Raw genomic sequence first — 23,301 nt, forward strand, 5'->3', positions numbered from 1 at the left:
TCATCTCATTTCAGCGAGTAAACATTAGTCATTCAATCAAAGATTTTATATCTGAAACTTGCATGTACATCCCTACAACGCATATATCCTACACATGTAATTATTATTTTTTTTTTTTAAGTTATGTATATCTTTATCAAACAGTATCCACCACTAACAAACTTCATCAGCGAAAAGATCAGCTGAATGTAAACAAGTTCACTGAAACTGTGGTAAGATACAAACAGACATTTTCAAATTTATTTATTGTGATAATCGAAGTGTTTGTTCAGAGTTACTTGCTTTATGTTTTCATCAAAAAGTGCCTTGTTCTCACGGTCACTTGAATAAGAGCGTGTGCTCTCTCTCCCTCAATCACACACGCAGCAGGCGCTGAGATTGAGGGAGACATGCAAAGCAAAGCTGGTTAAAATGAAACTGATACGGGTTCGACTGGAGGACAATGAATTAAACTGACTACAGAGAGCACTTCAACATGAAAACAAGCAAATCCCGGGCATTTAAGGTGATTCTGACTTTTTTATAGTCCCTTTTGGGGTAAGGACGTATTGTCACCCTAAACAAGCAGATATCAATTTTTTCAATTTCTACAAATTAGGAATTATATTACGTAACAGACCATGCTTATCAATGACTCATATCTTCAAGAGAAAAAAATTATACACCAGGGAAACTGTCAATATGTTTATTTTATAGTGCTATAAAAATGCTATACAGTTTACAATTATACGAAGGATGCATATTTCTCCAAAAAGTATACATGCTTTCAATAAGTCTTCTTCAACCTCTGTGATCTGAGTGTAAAACACAGATAGATACTCTCACCCACTGCTTTTGCTCATAGCGTAAATTGCAAATAATTTTGACCAAGATAATTCAAGAAATTAATCAAATTAAATAAAATTTTAGCAAAGGAGCTGCCTATTTTAGGTATTCCCAATAGAGCTTAAATCACTTCAAGGGAAAAAAGACTATAATATTCCTAATTTTGCAGTTAGGAAAAATATCTTTATGCAGTGGATCAGAGATAAGACTCCAACCATAAATGGGTGGCACAAAATTTTGAAGGATCATGCTACAGGGAAAGCTAGACCAATTTTACAATACTCTGGAACCCAATCTGTCATTCATATCACTCAAGGTTTTACTTATTCTGGCTACAGCTGAAATCTGTTTCTACCCCAATGCATTAAATGACATTTAATCATTTTGTGGATAATTGTATATAAATTGATTTTATTATTGCTGCTGAGTTATATCCCACATTGTTTCCCCTTTTAATTTCTTTTGATTGTTCATTTGCTTATTCTGATTTTGTTGTTGCACTGCTTGACTATGCTTTATTATGGTTGTGCTTTGTTTAAATGGAAAAAAAAAAAGTTTTAACATGTCACACTGCAGGACATGGAAGTGTAAGCGGTAGTTCTCGAAGGGAGACTCCAAGAAGCTCAATGCCTTTCAATCAATTCAGGTATCACATCCAATCAAAATCCAGCCTCTGCTTCATAAGCTCCAGCTGTTGTTCATCTCTCGTTATGTCGCTGTTTGTTTTCACCCCCCTCCACCCTATCACCACCAGTTTGGGTCCCGTCCTGCCAGGGGGTAAGCTCCTCTCCCCTGCCCCATCGCTTTCTGGCAGGATCTGACTGTTCGAGTGATAAATCTGAGCGCTGAACTGTGGGACGGGGCTTGCACCAAGGGAAATTATTCTATTACTACTTAGTGATCAATTCTCATTGATATGAGTCTTTCTGAGAGAAATGTCAATTACCTATATATATTTTTAATAAACAGCATTGGTGAAAAGAATATATTGACACCATATAGACTGACATAGATAGAAGAAGCATGACATTTTGTGCTGATTTGGAGATGTTTTATTATTCATTTCTCTAAAACACAAATGCTGTTTTGACACCATTAAAATGGCGTGTCATAATTCTGAATCATCTTGTGTTTGAGGATACTGATGCCTTACTGTCAGCAAGACGCGTTTCATAGGTTTATTATTTTATGAAGATTTTATAACAGTATGAAGGTCTAAATACAAATTCCCATAGATTTGAGGCCCCACATGCTTTGATTCCAACCATTAACCCATTTCAAGAGATAAAACTCTATCCAGAGAAACACATTCACTCCAACCACAATACTTCAGTCTTTAACACCCTGTCTACACCGGACGAGCGTTGCATCAGAAGCAAACAGAACCCATAATACTCCATAAAATTTAATTGTGTAACAAAATTAATTTAATAAAAAAAAAAAAAAAAATATATATATATATATATATATATATATTGTATGAACTTGTGCTACACTGATGGCTTTCGTGGTTGCACACTGTCTCCGTGTTTACAACAACGTCTCCCGCTGAAAGCATTTAGTTGCGTTTCTCCCGTGAACATCGACGGAGGAGAATGGGGTGGCAGATGCCATGACAGGGGCCCCCTGGGAGTTCTGGGCCCCTGGGCTTCAGCCCATGAAAGCCCGTGCATTAACCATGCAAATTGCATAGAGCCGACAATAGACCGATGCCCATTCTATTTCTGACACGCTGCTGAGCTGCTCCAGACACTATTTTGGCTTGTCCATCTTTAACAAAATGGCTTTATTTACCAAAGATCATGTGTGAATTTCTTTACCATGAATTATATTCTTTATATATTAAATAATTTGTGACTGTTACATCAAAGCCTGCTCATGATGTTTTGTCTGTGGTCTACTAATTTAAACAAATCAAGTTTCTAACCACATGTATACGTAGTTTTAAAGTTAACAATAACATTACAATAATAACTACTATTTTCTTCATTTCCTGAAGAAAATGTGAGCGGTGCTTGCCATGGCAAGATTCATCACCACAATGTCCCACCAAGTGCCCAAATTTGAAAGAGGCCACCCACACGTCAGTAAGATATTTTGGTGCAGAGATATTGGTGTTGTTCTAGGTTGCTAGGGTGTTCCATCTGGTTTCTAGGCAGTTGCCAGGGTAATAATAAAAAGGCTGCTTTCTATCTTGAGTCAAATGAGTCAGCCGAAAGTCTCTATGATGTTCTGGTGCAGAGATTTGTGTTTTGTGGTTGCTAGGGTGACCCCATCTGGTTGCTAGGCAGTTGCCAGGGTGATACTAACAAAGCTTCTTTCTAGCCTGAGTCAAATGAGCCAACCCGGAAGTCTCTACGATATTCTGGTGCAGAGATGTGTGTTTTGCTCCTCGGTTGCTAGGGTGACCCAATTTGGTTGCTAGGTAATTACCAGGGTGATACTCAAAAGGCTGCTTGCTGGTCTGAGTCATACAAGCCAACAATAATGTCTCTACAACAATTTGATCCAGAAATATCCATTTGTTAAATTTGGAATGGAAGTCTATGGGTTTTGGTTGCTGTAAATGGTTGCTAGTTTCCAATGTGATATTCAAAGACTGCTTGTGAGCCCGAGTAAAATAAGCCAACCCTGAAGTCTCTATGACTTTCTGACCCGGAGATATGATCAAACAAATTTCTTGCCAATGTTAAGTCAATGGGATTTTTAGGGCAGTTTTTTGCCCCCCCAGGGGTACATTGTACCCGATTGCTAAGGAAAGTCATAGCACACTTCTCCTCAATAAGCCGGTTGATTTGACACCTCATTCAAGGTTGTACAACAAACGGTGCAGGACAAGTTTGGTGCTTCGCAAGCACCACTAATTATATAATAGGTTAAACGTTTATACCAAAAAGTAGGATACAGGTTATTTTCCCATTTAACCACTGCTGAAGTCTTCTCGAGCTCACAGCTGATTGGTCCATGCTTTCTGCACGTCATTTTAAATGTTCACTTGGATGCTTTCAGTGTAGACAGCCTCAAGCCGCTGCGACACATCCGGTGTAGACAACATATAAAAATGAGCAGCTATCATCATAAAAGTTTGAGTGATTGTTGATCATTATCATGATACATACAAACTAATGTTCTTTACTAAGTACTCTACAGCTCTCATTGGCACGTTCACAGTCACAGCTGGTAAAATACATTAGTGCAACAAAAATACACAATCAATATGAAGCACAATTAAAATTAATCACAGCGGGAACATGAGAGGAATTCATATTATTGTCATAATCACCTTTTAAAAGTGGATTTTCTTCAAGATTACACTTCCCCTGACAGCTGCTTCACACGTTAAGGCTTATAAAACTACAGCCCATTAATATAAAGACAGATAAGATTGTTTCTTATGCTAAGGCTGAACACACCAACAAATGTACATAAATGTGTGCGTGTGATGCACTTAAAGCCGAACGCTGAATGACAGCATTATCACACGCTCATCTAATAGATCTAATTGTGATTTCATATCATCTAAAGAGCTCTAAAAAGGCTCATGTGAGCAGAAGCACTGCAGTCATGAAGCATGTAAACTCTGACAGTGGCCGATTACAGTGCACGTTTTAAGGCTATTTAATACTTTTATGACAGAAGCATAACAAGTGTTTATGAAGTGCTTATAAACGGTCTTAGAAAGAGACTCTCTTAGAGATTTGTACTTGGCAGTTATCAACAGCACAGATATAAAAGAGTTCTACCCTGTAGAGATGCACTCACATTCCTATACTAATAAAGAGCTTTCATTCCATCTATTCTTGTCATAAAACATTCCACACCATTTCATTGACACAACGCCTCATATATGTAGATGGCAGTGTGTGTGTGTGTGTGTGTGTTAATACACATGTATGTTATTCACCTCTACAAGCTTGTGGTTAAGCTGCTCATATGCACGATTATCATATGTCATATTTAATTGTACTCTACACAGTGTCATGTGTTTGTGCATGACTTCAGGATGATGTTTGGTACTCGATTACAAAGATGACACTGTTTTGCTAAAGTCTGTTTATTGTATATGTATGAGCTGCATGTGTGTTACTGTTTGTTCTAAAAGATTTTATACTGTGTGTTACACTGGGTCTCATTCACTAACAGTGCGTAAAACCCGTGTGCAAACATTTTCACACCATCAATAAATTCACACTTAAATCAAATTTAAAACCAAATTTAGAACCACACATACGTAAGAATTACTCTCATGGAGTGTGTTAAAAGAATAGTTCTCTTTTTTTTCGCTTATTTACTTACCCTGATGTCATGCCAGATGTGTATGACTGTCTTTCTTCAGCAGAACACAAATGAAGATTTTTAGAAGAAGATAGAGCTCTTTTACTGGCCTACAGTGCACATCAATCCGTGCTGTTTCTTATGCCAGAGCCGGTGTTCACACGGAGAAACTGAAAAGCATTCTCAATATAGTCCGACCACTTTTTCATATTACTACATAACCAGCCAACAAGTCAACTGTGCACATCAATACAGATGAATGAGGAACTAGACAATGAAAGATCACAGTTTAAGAATAAAGAACACTTACTCATGCTGTGCATCCCAAGAAACCTCTAAATACTGCCTGCATTAAACATATGAATAAATTCCAGCAAGTTACCTCACATCCAGCTCCCATGTCCCATTCAGAAGTGATCATTCCTATGCCCTATTCCCTTCGAAGACAATCACCCTCCACTATGAGAGCTTCAGAACGCTGAAGGGGGATAACTCACTTTTTAAGTCATTCCTATTGGAAATTCTGTTTGGAATTACAGCATGGATTGTGCTGCCTTCAATGTGCCCTGCAAAGGTATCAACCTCAATGAGACGTCATGATTCTAAAAAACTAATTTGGTTTAGAAGTACACTATCTTACAGATGTCCTTGAAGCTAATATATATGGACTAAAAGCAGCAAAAGGGTTAGAACAAAGTTGTGAATTCAGCACAAATTTAGTGAGAACTTTTCTTCGCTTTTATTAGCGAATGAGACCCACCGTTATAAGAGGTTTGTGTGTGAGTGTGTATTGTGTGTGTGATCTATGCCAGTGTGTAGTCAAACTGGCCCTTCTCGAGGCCGTCCAGGCCGTCAGCCCAAGTGGAGGTGGGCATGCTGCGGTAGGGGTCCAGCAGGATGCGGAAGCAGCGCACGATCAGCATACAGAGGAAGACAAAGAGGAAGATGACAAAGGCAAAGGTGGTCTTCTGCTCGAGGGTCATGCCAGCTGCCACGGGACCCCCCGTCTGGAGGGAGGAGGTGAATGACTCGGCCTCCATCAGCCAGGAGAACTGCAGCGGCTCGTCCCACAGCATACGCTCGCGCATCCTCACGCGCACGGGCCCCGCATCCTCCACAGAGACCGCATCTGTGCAGAGACACGCACACTCAACACCTCCAGTAGAACAGCAGCGACAGACCAGTGAATATCGAATATCCAGTGTATGACTTGTGTGCAACAATGAATAAAGAGGAAATATAGACATTATTTTCAATACATTCCGAAGAAAAACTACAAATGTTCTGTGAAAAGTGTTTTAGAAAGTAACTTTAAAGTAATTAGTAATGTAATAATAACTTTTATAGTAAGCAATCAAGATTACATTTTTAAACAAGTAACCTGTAATTTGTAGTGGATTACTTTCTTGTTGTAACTTACCAACACTGATAAAAAGTATCAATCCTCACATAAAAATATAGATCCTATATTAAACTAGGGGTTTTATTATTAAATCACCATGAAAATGCATGTGTATAATATTGCTCAGGGTAAAAAAATTATCTTAGCAAACAGTTGCGTAAGATAGGAACTACTTCTCCCAGCAATCACAGGCAGTACTCGTTTAAAACAGCTTCTGGAGTTCTATTACACAAAGTAACATTGATGTCACAGATATTAACTGGTCTGTGTGATGTTTGTTATAAGTTAATTTAAACTTAAAGTTAAAATATAATTAAAATATTCTTGTTAATAAATGTTAAAGTCATTTATAAACAATTTGCAGTTCAGACAATAAATAAATATTTAAATATAATATTAAAGGAATATTCAAGGTTCAGGTATATTACTATAAAACTTTATTTTGACTTATCTGTCTTTTTCTTTAAAGGGGTCATGACATGCCTTTTTATTATTTTAATATATTCCTTGAGGTTCACTTATATTATATTAGTATGCTCTGTTTTGGTGCTGTTTCTCCTTTAAGACTTGACAGTAAATGCCCATTGTTCTGATTGGCTTTCTGCTCTTGACTGACCTGCTCTCTCCACATCTCACTGCTCACTGCTACAGGGCGGGGCTACGTTAGTAATAAGGTAAAGAAGGTTTTGACGTGTTGTTGGAGGAGGTAAGATGCAAATGTCTACCACAGTGACATCAAAATGTGGAGGAAGTAGAGAAAGAGTCGTTTTGGCAGCTTGGTTTCAACAAATGCCCTTTTTGCAGTGAAGGGGGAAGTTTTGAGTTCTGAAACTTACAGTATGTTTTTATAGCACAATGACCTCTGATATGTTAAAAGATCAAGGGAAATGTGATTCCTCATGTCATGACTCCTTTAAAAAGCAAACATCTCTGTTCTAGTGAGACACTTACAATGGAAGTCAATGGACCAATCCGTAAATGTCCAAATATTCACTGTTTCAAAAGATGTAATATGTATAGTGTGATCACTTACTAAACTGTTCTAAGTTATAGCCAATTTTATAATTTTGTTGCTATGATGACCTAACACCATACAGTAAGCAACTTTAAACAGCTCAAATAATACATGAGTTTTAATAGAAAAACGAATGTAAGTGCTTTTATAAAAATAAGCTTCACATTTCTGTCTTTGAACACTCTAAAAATTGGCCCCATTCACTTCCATTGTAAATGCCTCACTTTATGCTTTTTAAAGGCTGAGTTTGAAATGGCATGCTACCATACTACTCTTACTAGTTCTACTATAGATAGGTATGCCAGAAGCAGTTAGAGTAGGATAAGTAAAATGCCATTGCGAACTTAGCCTTAAAAAAAGGAGGGACAAGTCTAAATAATTTTTTGTGGTAATCAATATAATGCTACAAATGCTGTCGATTGAGCTTCACTTGTATTGAACCCGAAATATTCCTTTAATTAAATAATAATTTGTATCCACCTTCTTCCTGAATGCGGAAGTGTTCCACGATTCGGCTGTTTTCAGTTTCCGGTCTCCAGGGTTTTCACTCACATCGGTGTATAGTCTTTGCGGGTAATGTTGTTTAAGGTATTATGTTTGTAAAAATAGTAAAAAAAAAAAATGCTGATACTTCACATAGTACAGATGACCGTTTTTATAGATGATGCCTCACCTGAGTGTGAAGAGTTGTTATGACAGCCAACAATGGCACAAGCCTGAAATTAATTTTTACACCAAGTAACACTTAAATGGTTGTTGTTCTCCTCTGGATTGTTTTGGTAGTTTTTCATTGCATCTTGAGACCAGAAATAGAAAACAGACAATTAGAATCATCATGGTGCCACCCAGTGGTTGCTCAGGAAAACTGTGGATAACAAATATTAATACATTGTTTCTCACATGCAGAAATATGTGATATTCAACAGATTTAGAGAAGAATGCATGTTGGATAAACTTTTCTTTTCAGAAATGGTAAATGAATGCAAATACTGCTGAAAGAGAGAGAGAGAGAGAGAGAGAGAGAGAGAGAGAAAGAGAGAGAGAGAGAGAGTAATTCAGTGCTGTGTATAACAGGTTCCTGATGTAGTGTGTAACAGCAGAGATGAGCAGTATATTACTGTTTGTGTCGTCTGTCCAGAGATCTGAAATTAACTAGGGCTGTCAATTTAACACTTTAATTCAGTGCAATTAATTATCTAAAAAAATGTACCATTGTAATACCTCAGCCCATGAACAGTTCATCCCTCCACCAGAGGGAGCCATCACCTGAGTTTTAGTGGCACTTCTTGTTTGTATTCTCACTTCCTGTTTGTAGCTTTATAAGCCATGTGCGTCACTGAACATGTTGTGAAGTATTGCCAGTTTTCTCTGCCTTACCAAGCGGTTTTCCATTGCCATTGTTTCTTGATTCATGTTATAACCATTGCCTGTTTTTCTGGATTTACTGCTTTTTGGATTACCCTTTGTTTTGTTTGCCTGGTTGGACTGTCTATTTGGTTTATTGGATTTATCTGCCTGCTGTTTTGAATTCTTTGCTTGTGTCTCTTTTAATAAACTTCCTGCACATGGATCCAAACACTGTTAGGCCAGGTCGTTACAACCATGGAAATAATAAGCAGGTGTATCTCTCTGCGACAAGGAACACCTCCTTGGATTACAAACCAATTCTTTTGGCTAAAATTATGTTTTTTTTAATGTATTTTTATTATATTTATCCCCGTTTCTCCCAATTTGGAATGCCCAATTCCCAATACTTAGTAGGTCCTCGTGGTTGCGCGGTTACTCACCTCAATCTGGGTGGCGTAGTACAAGTCTCAGTTGCCTCCGCTTCTGAGACAGTCCGCGCATCTTATCACGTGGCTCGCTCTGCATGACACTATGGAGACTCACAGCATGTGGAGACTCATGCTACTCTCTGCGATCCATGCACAACTTACCACATGCCCCATTGAAAGTGAGAACCCCTAAACGCGACCACGAGGATGTTACCCCATGTGACTCTACACTCCCTAGCAACCGGGCCAATTTGGTTGCTTAGGAGACCTGGCTGGAGTCACTCAGCATGCCCTGGATTTAAACTCACGAATCCAGGGGTGGTAGTCAGCGTCAATACTTGCTGAGCTACCCAGGTCCCCAGCTAAAAGGACTATTAAAATCATAAACTCTGTATGATTCATGTTGTCTCAACTATGTAACTATGACAAAGGATAACTTTTAAATTCACATATAATATTAAACCAAAGATATAAATAATAAAAATTAAACTTTTTTCTGTGTTCTCCATTTAGCTCACAAGCTAACTGGTTAGCCTATTCGCATAGCACGCCCACTGAACACCACGTTTTGTTCCTGATAGGCAGCAAATGCCCTAACCCCGCCCCCACCCTAATCCTAACCATATGGAGCCTGTAAGGCAGAGTAGCCTGCCAGGAACAATGGATGGCACCTTCCTCCTATTGTGGCTTAGCACACGCTAGCTTCTTCTCCTCTTCATTTTCATCACATTTGTCCTCAATGTCACCACCTAGAGATACGATGGTATGATTGTATCCAATAGAACTGTGCTGCTGTATATTTAATCATTTTACAAACTTTTAATTTTTTCATCTTTATAATAAGGCATGTTCACATTCATGTTTTTATAAGTCCCAGTCAGCAGGAGGCAGTAAGTTTAACTCCAGCTGCACAGACAATAGACCAGCAGTCAGCATCAGATGAAAGTGCATTCTTGTGTTCAAACACAGCTGAACAGAGCACAACTTCGAATGCAAGGTTCTCGACACGTGTTTTTCTCACTTTTTCTGAAGTTTCAAACTTTAGAATAAAACCCTGCTGCGTTTATGATGCGACGCATCCAAAGTGAGACACTCCAGAAGCATCTGTCTGACACATGTGTACTCAAAAAAGCCATAACTATAAATGTATCTCTTATCTATCAGATTGAAGAATTAAATTGCAAAATGGATTTCTTTGGACTAGGCAATATATTGCCTTCTAAAGCCACTTTTTGATTTGTCTTATCAATGCTTTACTCATCTACCACAATAATGTAATGCATTTTAATTATCTGAATCATCATATTTATTACATATTATATTGTAAATAAGTTATATATAATTATTTAATCATTATTTATTTATTTATTTTAAATAACTTTTTCTGCAAATATTAATATATACAATTAATTGTGATTAATTTGATTAATCTGCACATCGTGCAATAAAAAATGTTAAACGATTGACAGCCCTAATATTAACATGAAGAAAGTTACATTTGAGACTGTGATGAACTCAGTTTCCCAGCAGTCACAGCAGCAACCAAACACCCTGGACTCAAATTCCCATGCACCACCTCGATCCCAATCACCTGAGTTCTGATCAGCCTCACCTGCAAATCATCACCACAGCTATCACCGCGCGCTTTATAAGAGACTTTGTCACATTCAGTCACTGGGAAGTATACGCTCATTTCCCTTGTGTTTGACGTTACCAAGCTTATTATATTCTGACTGATTCTCTGACATTATCCTTTGCCTGTTTATTGACTATGAGATCGTCTCAAGCCTGTTTACCTCTGTTCGACGATCACCTGACCTTCTGCCTGTACTCTCTATTGGATTTTGCCTGACGTCTGAATTGTACTTTTGCCTAATCTTCAGTTGCATCTTACTCTCCTGTTGATAATTCCTTGACAGAACACTTCACCGATTCTCATGGATGCAGCAGGCAACATGGAGTGGAAACAAGCTTTCACTCATCATGGACAGTTAATGGAACAACAACAGCAATACCTCACTGATCTCAATGCCAAGGTTGATCTCATCACACAAGCTATCTCTGCATTAGCTCCACCCACACGGACCATCGCTATTAACCCACTGATGCCCATGCCTGAAAAATTCTCAGGTGATGTTTCTCAGTGCAAAGGCTTTTTACTACAATGCTCCTTGTATTTCTCCAGTCAAGAAGGAATGTCCGAGCCTAACAAGATTGCACGTTTTATGAATCTACCCACTCGAAAAGACTTATTGTGAGCATCTGCCGTATGGGAAAGAGGAGGAGAATCTGTTTTCTCGTATTAGCACTTCACTGAACTATTTAGACGTGTGTATGATCATTCACTTGATGGCAGAGAAATGGGGAGAAACTTTCCACTGACTCACTCATTTATCTATCCATTCGTCTTGATCTTCTGCTTTTAAATCGTCATTTGCCTATTGTCAAGAAGACACTGCAACCTCCTAATGAAACCATGGAACACATGCAAATCGGACATGCAAGACTAAATGAAGCAGAAAAAGAAAGAAGATGCAGGGAACACTGTTTTTACTGTGGTAAACCAGATCATCTCATTGATAAGTGTGCTCTTCACGCTTCCTCTGGCAAAACCATGGACAGCATTCCCAATGCCCGCTTAAAGCTGGTCAGTCTTTTCCATGTTACTTTCAACAGAAATTTTACGTTACTTGTTACTCTACGATACTCTGAAGGGAATTCTGTGTTAACAGTGATGATCGAGCTGTGGACAACTTCATCGATCATGAGAAATTAAACATACCTATGGAGCCATTGTTACAACCCATAAGTATTCAGGCCATTGAATGGAGATGGCATCATAACTCTTCGCACTAAGCCCCTCAAGCTTCAGGTCAGCACTCTTCATTATGAACACATCTCCTTATTAGTCACCGCCTCTCCGAACCATCTTGTTATTCTGGGTTATCCTTGGTTGGAACTACATAATCCGCAGCTCTCTTGGTCAGATCGACAACTCACCCATTGGTCCTCATACTGTCATGTCCATTGCCTTCAACTATCCAAGTTCACTATTGGAACCACGACCATAGAAAGTCCAGAGCCTCACACCATGTTTCAAATCCCCGCCGAATATCAAGATCTGTGTGAGGTTTTTTCCAAGACTAAGGCCTCGGGTCTACCTCCGTATCGTTCCTATGACTGTGCCATAGAACTTCTTCCTGGAATGACTCCCCTCGTGGTCGAGTTTACCCTCTTGCAATGTCTGAACAGAGAGCCGTGGAAGAATATATATGAGAAGCCCTCCAACAGGGATATATTTGGCCATCCATGTCTCCTGTTTCCGCTGGCTTCTTTGTGGAAAAGAAGGGAGGTGGACTCAGACCATGTATCGACTACAGGGGCCTCAACCAATGCACAGTGAAATACCATTATCCTCTGCCCCTAGTACCTTTTGCCTTAGAGGAACTGTGTTCTGCCCAATGGTTCACCAAGCTAGATCTCCGCAGTGCTAATAACCTGGTCTACATTCGACAAGGCGACAAGTGGAAGACCGCTTTTAGCACCACCACAGGTCACTATGAGTACTGTGTGATACCTTATGGAATCGCTAACGCCCCCTCTGTCTTCCAGTGTCTCATCAATGATTTACTAAGGGACATGCTGGGAAAATTTGTTATAGCCTACATCGATGATATTTTTATATATTCACCATCTCGTGAGCCTCACGTTCACCATGTCCACCAAGTCCTTCAATGCCTCTTGAAGCACCAACTCTACATCAAAGGAGAAAAATGTAAATTCCACAAACAAACTGTGTCCTTCTTGGGCTATGTCATTAGTCCCAGTGGGATCTCCATGGATCCATCCAAGATCATGGCAGTAACCGAACGGCCTACTCCTTGAACAGTCAAAGACCTTCAAAGATTCCTAGGCTTTGCTAATTTTTATCGACGCTTCATTCCTGGTTTTAGCTCCATCGCCAATCCCCTCACGTCTCTACTTCAAGGGAAATCTAAGCGCTTAACTTGGAACCCTGCTGCTGATCAAGCTTTAAGTCTACCAAAAGCTGCATTCACCACCGCACCCATCCTCAAGTATCCTGACCCATCTAAACCCTTCATCGTAGAAGCTGATGCTTCTGAAAATGGAGTAGGTGCTGTGCTTTCTCAGCGATTCGGAGACAAACCCAAACTTCACCCAGTTGCTTTCTTCTCCAGGAAACTATCTTCAGCACAACGGGACTATGACATCGGTAATCAAGAACTACTGACTGTGAAACTAGCTCTAGAGGAGTGACAACATTGGCTAGAAGGAGCTGAGCATCCTTTCTCTGTACACTGACCACAAGAACCTTGAATACCTCTGAACTGCCAAGCGTATGAACCCATATCAAGCTAGATGGTGTCTTTTCTTTGCACGGTTCCTGTTTGCACTGTCCTATCACCCAGGCTCCAAGAATGATAAGGTGGATGCCTTGTCTCGCATGCATGCCTCTGAACCCCAAGCCACAAGTGAGGGATTTATCTTACCTCCCTCCTGTGTAGTGGGCACCATCGATTGGGAGTTGGATCAAGAAATATCTAGAGTACCCCGTAATCAGATACCTACCTCATGTCCATCCAATAAGTTCTTTGTTCCACCAAGACTGAGGGTCAAGGTCATCAATGGGCACATACCTCAATTGCCACTGGCCACCCAGGAGTGCAGCAAACTTACCATCTACTGTGAGGAAAGTATTGGTGGCCCAATATGGTAGCTGACATCCAAGTTGTTTCTTCCTGCTCCACTTGTGCCCAAACCAAAGTTCCCAGAATCCTGCCTGTAGGTAAACTCCTACCATTGCCTGCACCTCAACATTCTTGGTCTCATATATCCATTGACATTCTCACAGTCCTACCTGAATCTCAAGGAAAAAACCACGATCCTAGTTGTCATAGACCGTTTTTCAAAGTCCCTTCGCATTATTACAGTCCCTAACCTGCCATCTGCATTTGAGACAGCAGAGCTCCTTTTCGAGCATGTGTTCTGCTACTTCGGAATACTTGAAGACAGTGATCGAGGTCCACAGTTCACCTCTCATGTCTGGACTAGCTTCATGAAGAGGATGGGGGTCACCATAAAGTCTCATTTCCGGTTATCATCCTCAAGCTAATGGCCAGGTAGAACGTGCCAACCAACAGATTGGATAATTTCTCCATTCCTTTTTCTCCACAAGTCCAGGAGATTGGGCAAAGTTCTAACCATTCCTTCGCCACTCAGCCACACAACTCACCCCTTTCCAATGTGTCCTAGGACCCTAACCTCACCTACTGCCCTGGAACGATGACCCATCTGACTCTCCTGCAGTGGATCATTGGTTCCAACATAGCGAACAGGTATGGGAGACCACTCATCAAAGCCTAGAACAAGTCACCCAAGTAAATAAGTCTTTCGCTGACCAGCACCGTAGTCAGATCCCTCAATATCAGCTAGGAGACCGAGTGTGGTTGGCCACCCGTGACCTTCGACAACCCCATGCCTGTAAGAAACTCTGTCACAGATACATCGGTCCCTATAAAATCCTGAAACAAATCAACAATGTAACCTACAGACTCGACCTACCTCCACATTCTCACCTTGCACCATCCTTCCATATTTCCCGGTTGAAACCAGTTTACCTCTATTCGACGATCACCTGACCTTCTGCCTGTTTTCTCTATTGGATTTTGCCTGACGTCTGAATTGTACTGTTGCCTAATCTTCATTAAAACTGCCCTACTGCACTTGCATCCTACTCTCCTGTTAATAATTCCTGACAGAGACACTGACGTTATTAATAACTGCATTAATTAACCTTATTAAGGACTCAAAGCTGATTCCAGCTATGCCTAATTCCAATATTTCTGAATTCCAGAAAAAACACTGATAAGAGACAGTTAATGAACTGTCATTCTTTCAAGTGGCCAATTTGAAAAGCAATAAAATGAGGGGAACAAAAAGTAAACAATCATCTCTTGTGAAATGAATTGCTATGGGACCATGACTGTGATGAATCAAACATGAATGCTATTTAAAATCAACCCTCAATGGGAATTTCAGATCCTCATATGTCTCTGGAAGTCAAAGCTTTGAAGCTGAAGGCCAAGGTCAAACAATAAACAGCATAAGAGAAGATTTTCTACAGTACATCAGACAGCCCGACATTAAAGGAATATTCCAGGTTCAATACAAGTGAAGCTCAAACGACACCATTTGTGACATAATTAGATTAGATTCCTTTATTGTCATTGTAACATGTACAATGAAATTTTGTGTGGCTCAATCCAAACAGTAGTTAAAGAACAAAATATTCAAAGAAAATGTGCCGTTCAAGCACTATAAATACATGTAAGTATAATAAATACACAATATATATATATATATATATATATATATATATATACGCATGCACCTATGTACACATATATATTCATGTACATACATATACTGTTTACAAAGCATCCCAGGGTGATACCTCAAGAAGTTAGTTGAGAAAATGTCAAGAGTACATGTCTGCAAATTCTAGGCAAAGGGGGACTACTTTGAAGATGCTAAAATATAACACTGTTTTTAACTTATTTCGGATTTTATTTAGTCACAACATAACCCATTGTTCCATTTATGTTATTCCATAGTTTTGATGACTTTACTATTATTCTAAAATGTAAAATATATATATATATATATATATATATATATATATATATATATAAAATAAAGAATGAGTAAGTGTTTCAAAACGTTTGACCGGTAGTGTATACTGTATATACACACATACATCCATTATACAGACATACCCTCACATATATACATTCACCCACATACATACTTTCACTCATGTATACATGTAAAGTTTCTTTATGTAATTGAGTTGAGGTAGGCTATAGCTCTTGGAAAAAAAATATTCCTCAATCTGTTTGTTTGTGCGTGTAGTGTCCTATAACATCTTCCAGACGGTAGAAGCTCAAACAGGTAGTGTCCAGGGTGAGTTGGGTCCCTGGGAATGCTTCTGGCTTTGTTCTGCAGCCTGTTAACATTGACCTCGCCCAGGTTAGGGAGCTTAGATCCGATCAGCTGCTGCGCCACATTCACCACATGCTGAAGATCTCTCTGGTCAGCAGCCGTGCAGCTGGCATACCACACTGTGGCACAGTAGGAGAGTATACTTTCCATAGTACAGTGGTAAAAGTTGATGACTAGTTGTTGAGGTAGTTGTGCTTTTTTCAGTTTCCGTAAGATGAACAGTCTCTATTGTGCTTCACCAAATGGGATGTGTGCACGGACCAAGTGAGATCGCATGTAATGTAAACTCCCAGGAACTTGATATTCTCTGCCCTTACCACCTCCTCTCCGTGTATGTAGAGGGCAGAGCGTTCTGCTTTCTTAGTCTTCCTGAAGTCCACAATGATCTCTATGGTTTTTGAGATATTGAGGGCCAAGTTGTTGTCCAGACACCACTCAGCCAGTCGACACACCTCCTCCCTATAGGCTGCCTCGTCTTTGTCTGTTATTAACCCCACAAGGGTGGTGTCGCCTGCAAATTTGACTATGGCATTAGATGATTGGATGGGTGTGCAATCATATGTGAAGAGGGAGTAAAGGGCTGGACCTAGGATGCAGCCTTGTGGGACTCCTGTATTCAGAGGTAAGGTGGAGGAAATCTGATCTCCAATCTTAACATTCTGGGGTCTATTTGTTAAAAAGTCCATTATACAAGCACAGAGTGATGAGACCAAGCCGAGATTGCTGAGCTTTCCAACCAGTTTATTGAGTATTATGGTGTTGAAGGCAGAGCTAAAATCTATAAAGAATATCCTTACATATGTGTTCTGATGTTCCAGGTGAGTCAGAGCTGTGTGCATAGCAGTTGACACCACGTCTTCTGTAGACCTATTGGCTTGATAAGCAAACTGATGTTGGTCAAAGTCAGTGGGGATGACTGCTTTGCGTGCTAGTATCGGTCTTTCAAAGCACTTCCCTGTTGCTGTTGGCGCCTAGCTCAGGTCTGTGTTTGTAGCCTGCTAGCTTTTTTAGCATCGCTTATCTATCTGTTTTCAGCTTTTAATCTTTAATACCTGTCGTTTTTCAGTGCGCATCTGGGGTTTTTTCCGCATTATTCTCTTATCATGATTTAACCCTTTCCAGCTGGAGCGTTCAAATTTGGGAACAATTATTCCCATGGTTCCTGTCTCAATATCTTCAGCGTCCAATCACCGATTTTATTTCTGAAAACTGCCAGATACTCATGACAATTTATGCTAAAAGCACATATGATTGGTTAAGGGGTTACTGGGCGAGGATAATAAATGTATCGTCATCATCGTCATCCTCCATTTGCCTGGGCGGAGCCAGAGAGGACATCCCGGGAGATTACCTCCAGTGTTGGATTTACTGATTCAAATTGAAATCTGAGGTGACCTTTCGAAGTAAGACAAGTTATTTAACATGTGTTGTCAATATTGTCTATTGAAAGTCAAAACATTTTTAGTAACGAAGCATTTATTTGTAGGAGTAACGCTAGTTATTTCTGGAAAAAATGACATGACCGTCAGCGTTCATCGGACAGGCAGCTAGCCTCTATTTTTAAGCAAATTTCTGTGAAACTTGCTACATAAACATTAGCTAGCACTACTATGTATATTTTTAGCTAAATATCAATAACTTTTTTGTCCAATTTTGTTGCTTGTGGAAGATAGTCAAACTTTTTTAGTTACGAAGCATTTATTTGCGCTAGCTAGTTTTTTTTTTCTGGAAAAAAACATGACCGTCATCGGCGAGCCTCTTCTTTTTATATAAATGTTTTTTTGGCAGTTTCTGTGAAACTTGCTAAATAAACATTAACTAGCAATACTATGTACATTTTTAACTAAATATCAATAACTTTTTTTGCCAATGTTGTCGCTTGTGAAAAATCAGCCTGAAGTAATGTAAAGGCAAAGAGCAGATGCTGTTCAGACCTTTTTTTCTTTGTTGATGCTGTTCAGACCTGCCTGGAAACTGGTCTGCTAGTTAGATAAGTTATCTAGCTTGTTCATTTTCCCATGTAATAAAAAAAAATGGTAGATATCTTTAAATAATTTAGCAGATAGCCTTACCAATCCATCACACAGACATGATTTTAGATTGTGTGTAGCTTCCTGTTCACAAGGAAAGTGAGAGAGGGCTGTCTGCAGTTGGACATTCTGGTTAGTCTGCAAGCCTTTGGTGACTATTTAGTGTATGAATTTGTGAAGAACACACTGCTGGCTACCAATTGTGTACTTTTTTTCTGTTGTAGAGATGGATAGACACTATGGCTCCCTGCTTTTGAGGGCATGAGCACACAGGAGGAAGATCTGCTGGACCAGGAACTACTGCAGGAAGACCCGGACCACAAGGAGATGGAGGATGAGATGGAACCTGATCCCCAGCCAAGACCATCAACTGGGTATATATGAATGTGTATGTATTGTTTGTTTCCATTTCTCATGACTGATACTCACAGTAACACTAACACTGTTACTCTTATTATTCTGGGAATGGCTAGCCATTCTCGCACAGGTCCCAAGTCAGCTAGAAAGCGTAAACACTTCCCTGACTCTGTTTCTTATCCCTCGTACTCTGACATCGATTCACAGGGACCAAAACCTCTCCCATTTAAGCCTAGCCATCCATTCAGTATTGACTTCGATAGCGTGTCAGGCTGTGCAGTCATCCTCCAGTATGATGTTGCGAGAAATTGACTTTTTTATGCTGTTTTTTACTCCGGCTGTAGTTGCTGAGATATGCAGCTTTACAAACCGTCAGGGGTGGGAGCTCATCCTAAACTGTCCATCATATTCCAGCTACCAAGGAGCTTGGATGGAGATGACCCCCAATTAATTTTACAAATTTCTTGGGTTGCTCATTTACATGGGGTTTTCAATTCTCCCTGATTCCCATCGGCATTGGGGAACCAAGTCACTTCAGGGATTGTGGGTGAGGGGATTTATGTCGCGTGACCGCTACAAGGCTCTTTTAGCAGCTCTGCAATACATGAAGGGCAAGCCTACTCGGTGGGGTTTTAAATGATGGGACATGCAGGGTGAATCGTAAACTGTTTCCTGAAGAATTTAAAGACATCAAAAGATGGGAACGCAAGACAGCTCGTGGGGATATGAGCTGGTGTAGGATTGAGGGGAATATACTTGTAATTCAGTGGAAGGACACATGTGGAGTTATATGCCTCTCCAATTTCCACAATGCGAATGGCTCAAATGAAATTACTAGGTTTGTAAAAAATGATGCTGACTGGACAAAAGAAGTAGCCCTCCAGCCCACTGTCATCAGTAATTATAACAAAAACATGGGCGATGTTGATAGGTCAGACCAAATGATAAAATCTTACAGCGTCCTACAAAAAACTCAGAAGTGGTGGAAGACTCATTTTTTTCCACTTCATAGACATTGCCATCATCAATAGTTTCATATTGTTTAAGGAATGGCAACACATTCATGTGGCACCAGGGGATGAGAGTAGACTGCTGAACTTAACCCAGATAGATTTCAGAGAAAACCTGGCTCGTCAGCTGGGAGGTATCGATATTCACGCAAGTTTCCCTTTGCATACACTAAAGCCTATAGTCCCTCCTTCGTCATCATTCCACACAGCTCATGTCCCTAAATTTGAAGAGTCCTCTAAGAGACGTTGGCTATGCTATCGGAAAAGTAGGACTGAAAATAAAACTAAAGTAGCTTGCTGCACACCGGAATGTAACGGCAAAAGACTTTGCTTGGTTCGCGACAGGAACTGTTTTCAGTCTTGGCACTTAGCTGAGTGTGACCAGTTTTGCGAAGAGGCCTAGGTTGGGCTGTGTTTACTGGTGTTGTCCTCCCCTTCCCCTCTTTTCTCCCTCTCTTCTCTCCACAGGTATTGCAGTTGTTGAGTATTTATGAATTTATATATATTCTGTTTCTGCACTCTTTATTAAAAATGTATTTACTGTAGATAGTTCGAAAGTTTGATTTTGTATGTTTTGCTGTGTAATTCGTGTGTAATTCTAATGTTCAAATTAAATAAAGTGTGTGTTTTATTGAACACATAAAATGTATATTTCAGTGTTTGTGTCCTTCAATTTCAGATGCAATCTCAATTTATTATTACAGGTGCTCAAAAGGAGTATTAAAGGAGTGGTCATGTGAAATGTATCTTAACATTCTAAATGTTTGTTTTATTCCTTTTTCCCACTAATCACTAGAATGGTCATAACTTTTAAACAATAGATTATATTCCTAATCTTTCTGCTATTCTACATTGCCCACAAAATTATGTATATTTCATACACTCTAAGTTTCCCTCTAGCTTGTAATTAAAATGGTTGAAAATGCAGTTGTCTGATGAAGTATGGTGGCCAGAGAAGATTTTTGTAAAAATTGTAAAATCTTATTGATAATGGATGATTAGCCTTAAATAATCATAAATATAATTATATAATTTGAAAGCCCTAGTTCTTCTCTTCAATATGGCATATACAGTTCAGGTATGTGATGTTCTATGAATGTAATATGAAAATGGATATGAATATCATATTCTGGCACAGAATGGAATTTTCAGAATTTTGAGCTCAGGCTTTAAAGGGTTAACTGCGTGCATTTTTCCGCGTGCATCTGCTTTCTGTTTTTATCGCGATTAAACTGCATGCACTTATCGTGCATACCTGTTTTCTCCTCTATGTTACATGGATTATTGCATTGATCTTAAAGCACCGCTTATCAAGAACAACCATAACAACAAAAAATTGCGTGTGGGATTCACATCGATCTCAGTCCCTCGCTGCTCGTGAACAACCATCATCAACAAACAATTGCGGTAAGTCATGGCATACACTCATGTTATTGCTTCCTGCATTACATGCCACATGTTCACTATAGCTTCTTCCATCAGCAGTGAGGGATTTACATGTAATAAATGTAAGAAATTAGAAAGGCTACCCAAAATGTCTGACCCAAGTTAAACAATTTAAAGACAATGCTACCATATACCAACAAAGTGTATGTAAACATCTTACCCACTGGGAATGTGATGAAAGAAATAAAAGCTGAAATAAATCATTCTCTCTACTTTTATCCTGACATTTCACATTCTTAAAATGAAGTAGTGATCCTAACTGACCTAAGACAGACAATGTTTTCTATGATTAAATGTTAGGACTTGGGGGGGGCCTGGGTAGCTCGGTGGTAAATGACGCTGGCTACCACCCCTGGAGTTCGCTAGTTCGAATCCCAGGGTGTGCTGAGTGACTCCAGCCATGTCTCCTAAGCAACCAAATTGGCCTGGTTGCTAGGGTGGGTAGAGTCACATGGGGTAACCTCCTCGTGGTCGCTATAATGTGGTTCATTCTCAGTGGGGCGCGTGGTGAGTTGAGCGCGGATGCCGCGGTGGGTAGCGTGAAGCCTCCACACGCGCTATGTCTCCGTGGCAACATGCTCAACAAGCCATGTGATAAGATGCGTGGGTTGATGGTCTCAGACGCGGAGGCAACTGGGATTCATCCTCCACACCCAAGATTGAGGCGAATCACTACGCCACCACGAGGACTTAAAAAGCGCACTGGGAATTGGGCATTCCAAATTGGGTGAAAAAGGGGGAAAAAATGAATAAAAAATGTCAGGACTTGAGTATACATAAAACTGAGTTTAAATGTATTTGGCTAAGGTGTATGTAAACTTCTGACTTCAACTGTAGATACTGTTTCGGATGCGGGTAGAACAGCAAGCAACACACACACTTTGGTTCCGGCTGTAGAGCCCCGCAGCAGAGCGTTTTTGTGACGTCTCGGCTGCATACTCCATAAGCTGAGTGACACCACCCTCCCGTTCCTGATAGGGTTTCCAATCGATTCTCCCCACTCAGTGACACACCCACTGAGAATCATGTTGAAAGAGCCTTGGCTATAGGAGTTTCTATTGTAAGGAACAAGGAAATAGAGACTCCAGCCACTATTGTTAAATGCATTTCGGGGGCTAGGGTGTCTGACATCAGATCAAATTTACAAGTACTGGCTAATGCTAAATGTAGATTTTCTAAAATTGTTATTCATGTTGGCACTAACGATGTCCTGCTTCACCAGTCAGAGATCACTAGAGATAATGTTACAGAGGTGTGTGAACTTACAAAAACAATTGCTACAGTATATAGATCACCAGGGCTGTATTCTGATTTCCTTGGTGAATTTGCAAATTTTTGATCAGATCTAGTAGTTACTGTGGTTAGAGCTTTAATTGTTGGTGACTTCAACATTCATATAGATAATGAAAATGACACATTGGGATTAGTATTTATTGATATTCTCAACTCTCTTGGAGTCAGACAAAATGTAACAGGACCAAGTCATCGCCATAATCATACGCTAGATTTAATTCTGTCATATGGAGTTGATGTTGATACTATAGAAATTCTGCCGCAGAGCGATGACCTCTCGGATCATTACCTCGTCTCTTGTATGCTGTGATCAGCTAATGTTACTCAATCTACACCACGCTATTGTTCAGGTAGAACTATTCTTTCAACCACTAAAGATAGCTTCACTAATAATCTTCCAGATCTATCTCATATACTCAGTAAATTCTAGAAGAACTTGATGTGATAACAGAAAATGTAAATACAGTCTTCTCTAACACTCTTGATAGTGTCGCCCCCCTTCGATTAAAGAAAATTAAAGAAAAAAGCCCCGCACCATGGTACAATAATCACACTCATACTCTCAAGAGAGCAGCTCGGAAAATGGAGTACAAGATTACAAGATACAAAATTAGAGGTATTTTGCAGTGCATGGAAGGATAGTGTCTGTAGCTACAGACAGGCACTAAAAGCTGCCAGGTCAGCATATTTGAGCAAACTCAAAAGAAAATAACCACAACAGTCCTAGGTGTTTATTCAGTACTGTGGTAAATTGGTTTGGAATAACGCCTCAACTGAACCAGATATTCCATCGCAGCACAACAGTAATGACTTCATACATTTCTTTACTGATAAAATTTAAATAATCAGT

At 39.7% G+C, this 23,301-nt stretch overlaps 1 protein-coding gene across 1 annotated transcript in view; it reads right to left on the bottom strand.

Annotated features, from left to right (window-relative positions):
• Positions 1-1,866: 1,866 nt before the first annotated feature.
• Positions 1,867-23,301, bottom strand: part of LOC127432471 (cortexin-3) — a 49,944-nt gene continuing 28,509 nt past the window's right edge. The window contains exon 5 of the mRNA XM_051683588.1: positions 1,867-6,229. Coding sequence (XP_051539548.1) covers positions 5,904-6,229 — 326 coding nt within the window. The 3' untranslated portion in view covers positions 1,867-5,903. The remainder of the gene's footprint in view (positions 6,230-23,301) is intronic.

The sequence above is a fragment of the Myxocyprinus asiaticus genome, chromosome 42 (assembly GCF_019703515.2).
Source record: "Myxocyprinus asiaticus isolate MX2 ecotype Aquarium Trade chromosome 42, UBuf_Myxa_2, whole genome shotgun sequence".
Lineage (NCBI taxonomy): Eukaryota > Metazoa > Chordata > Actinopteri > Cypriniformes > Catostomidae > Myxocyprinus > Myxocyprinus asiaticus.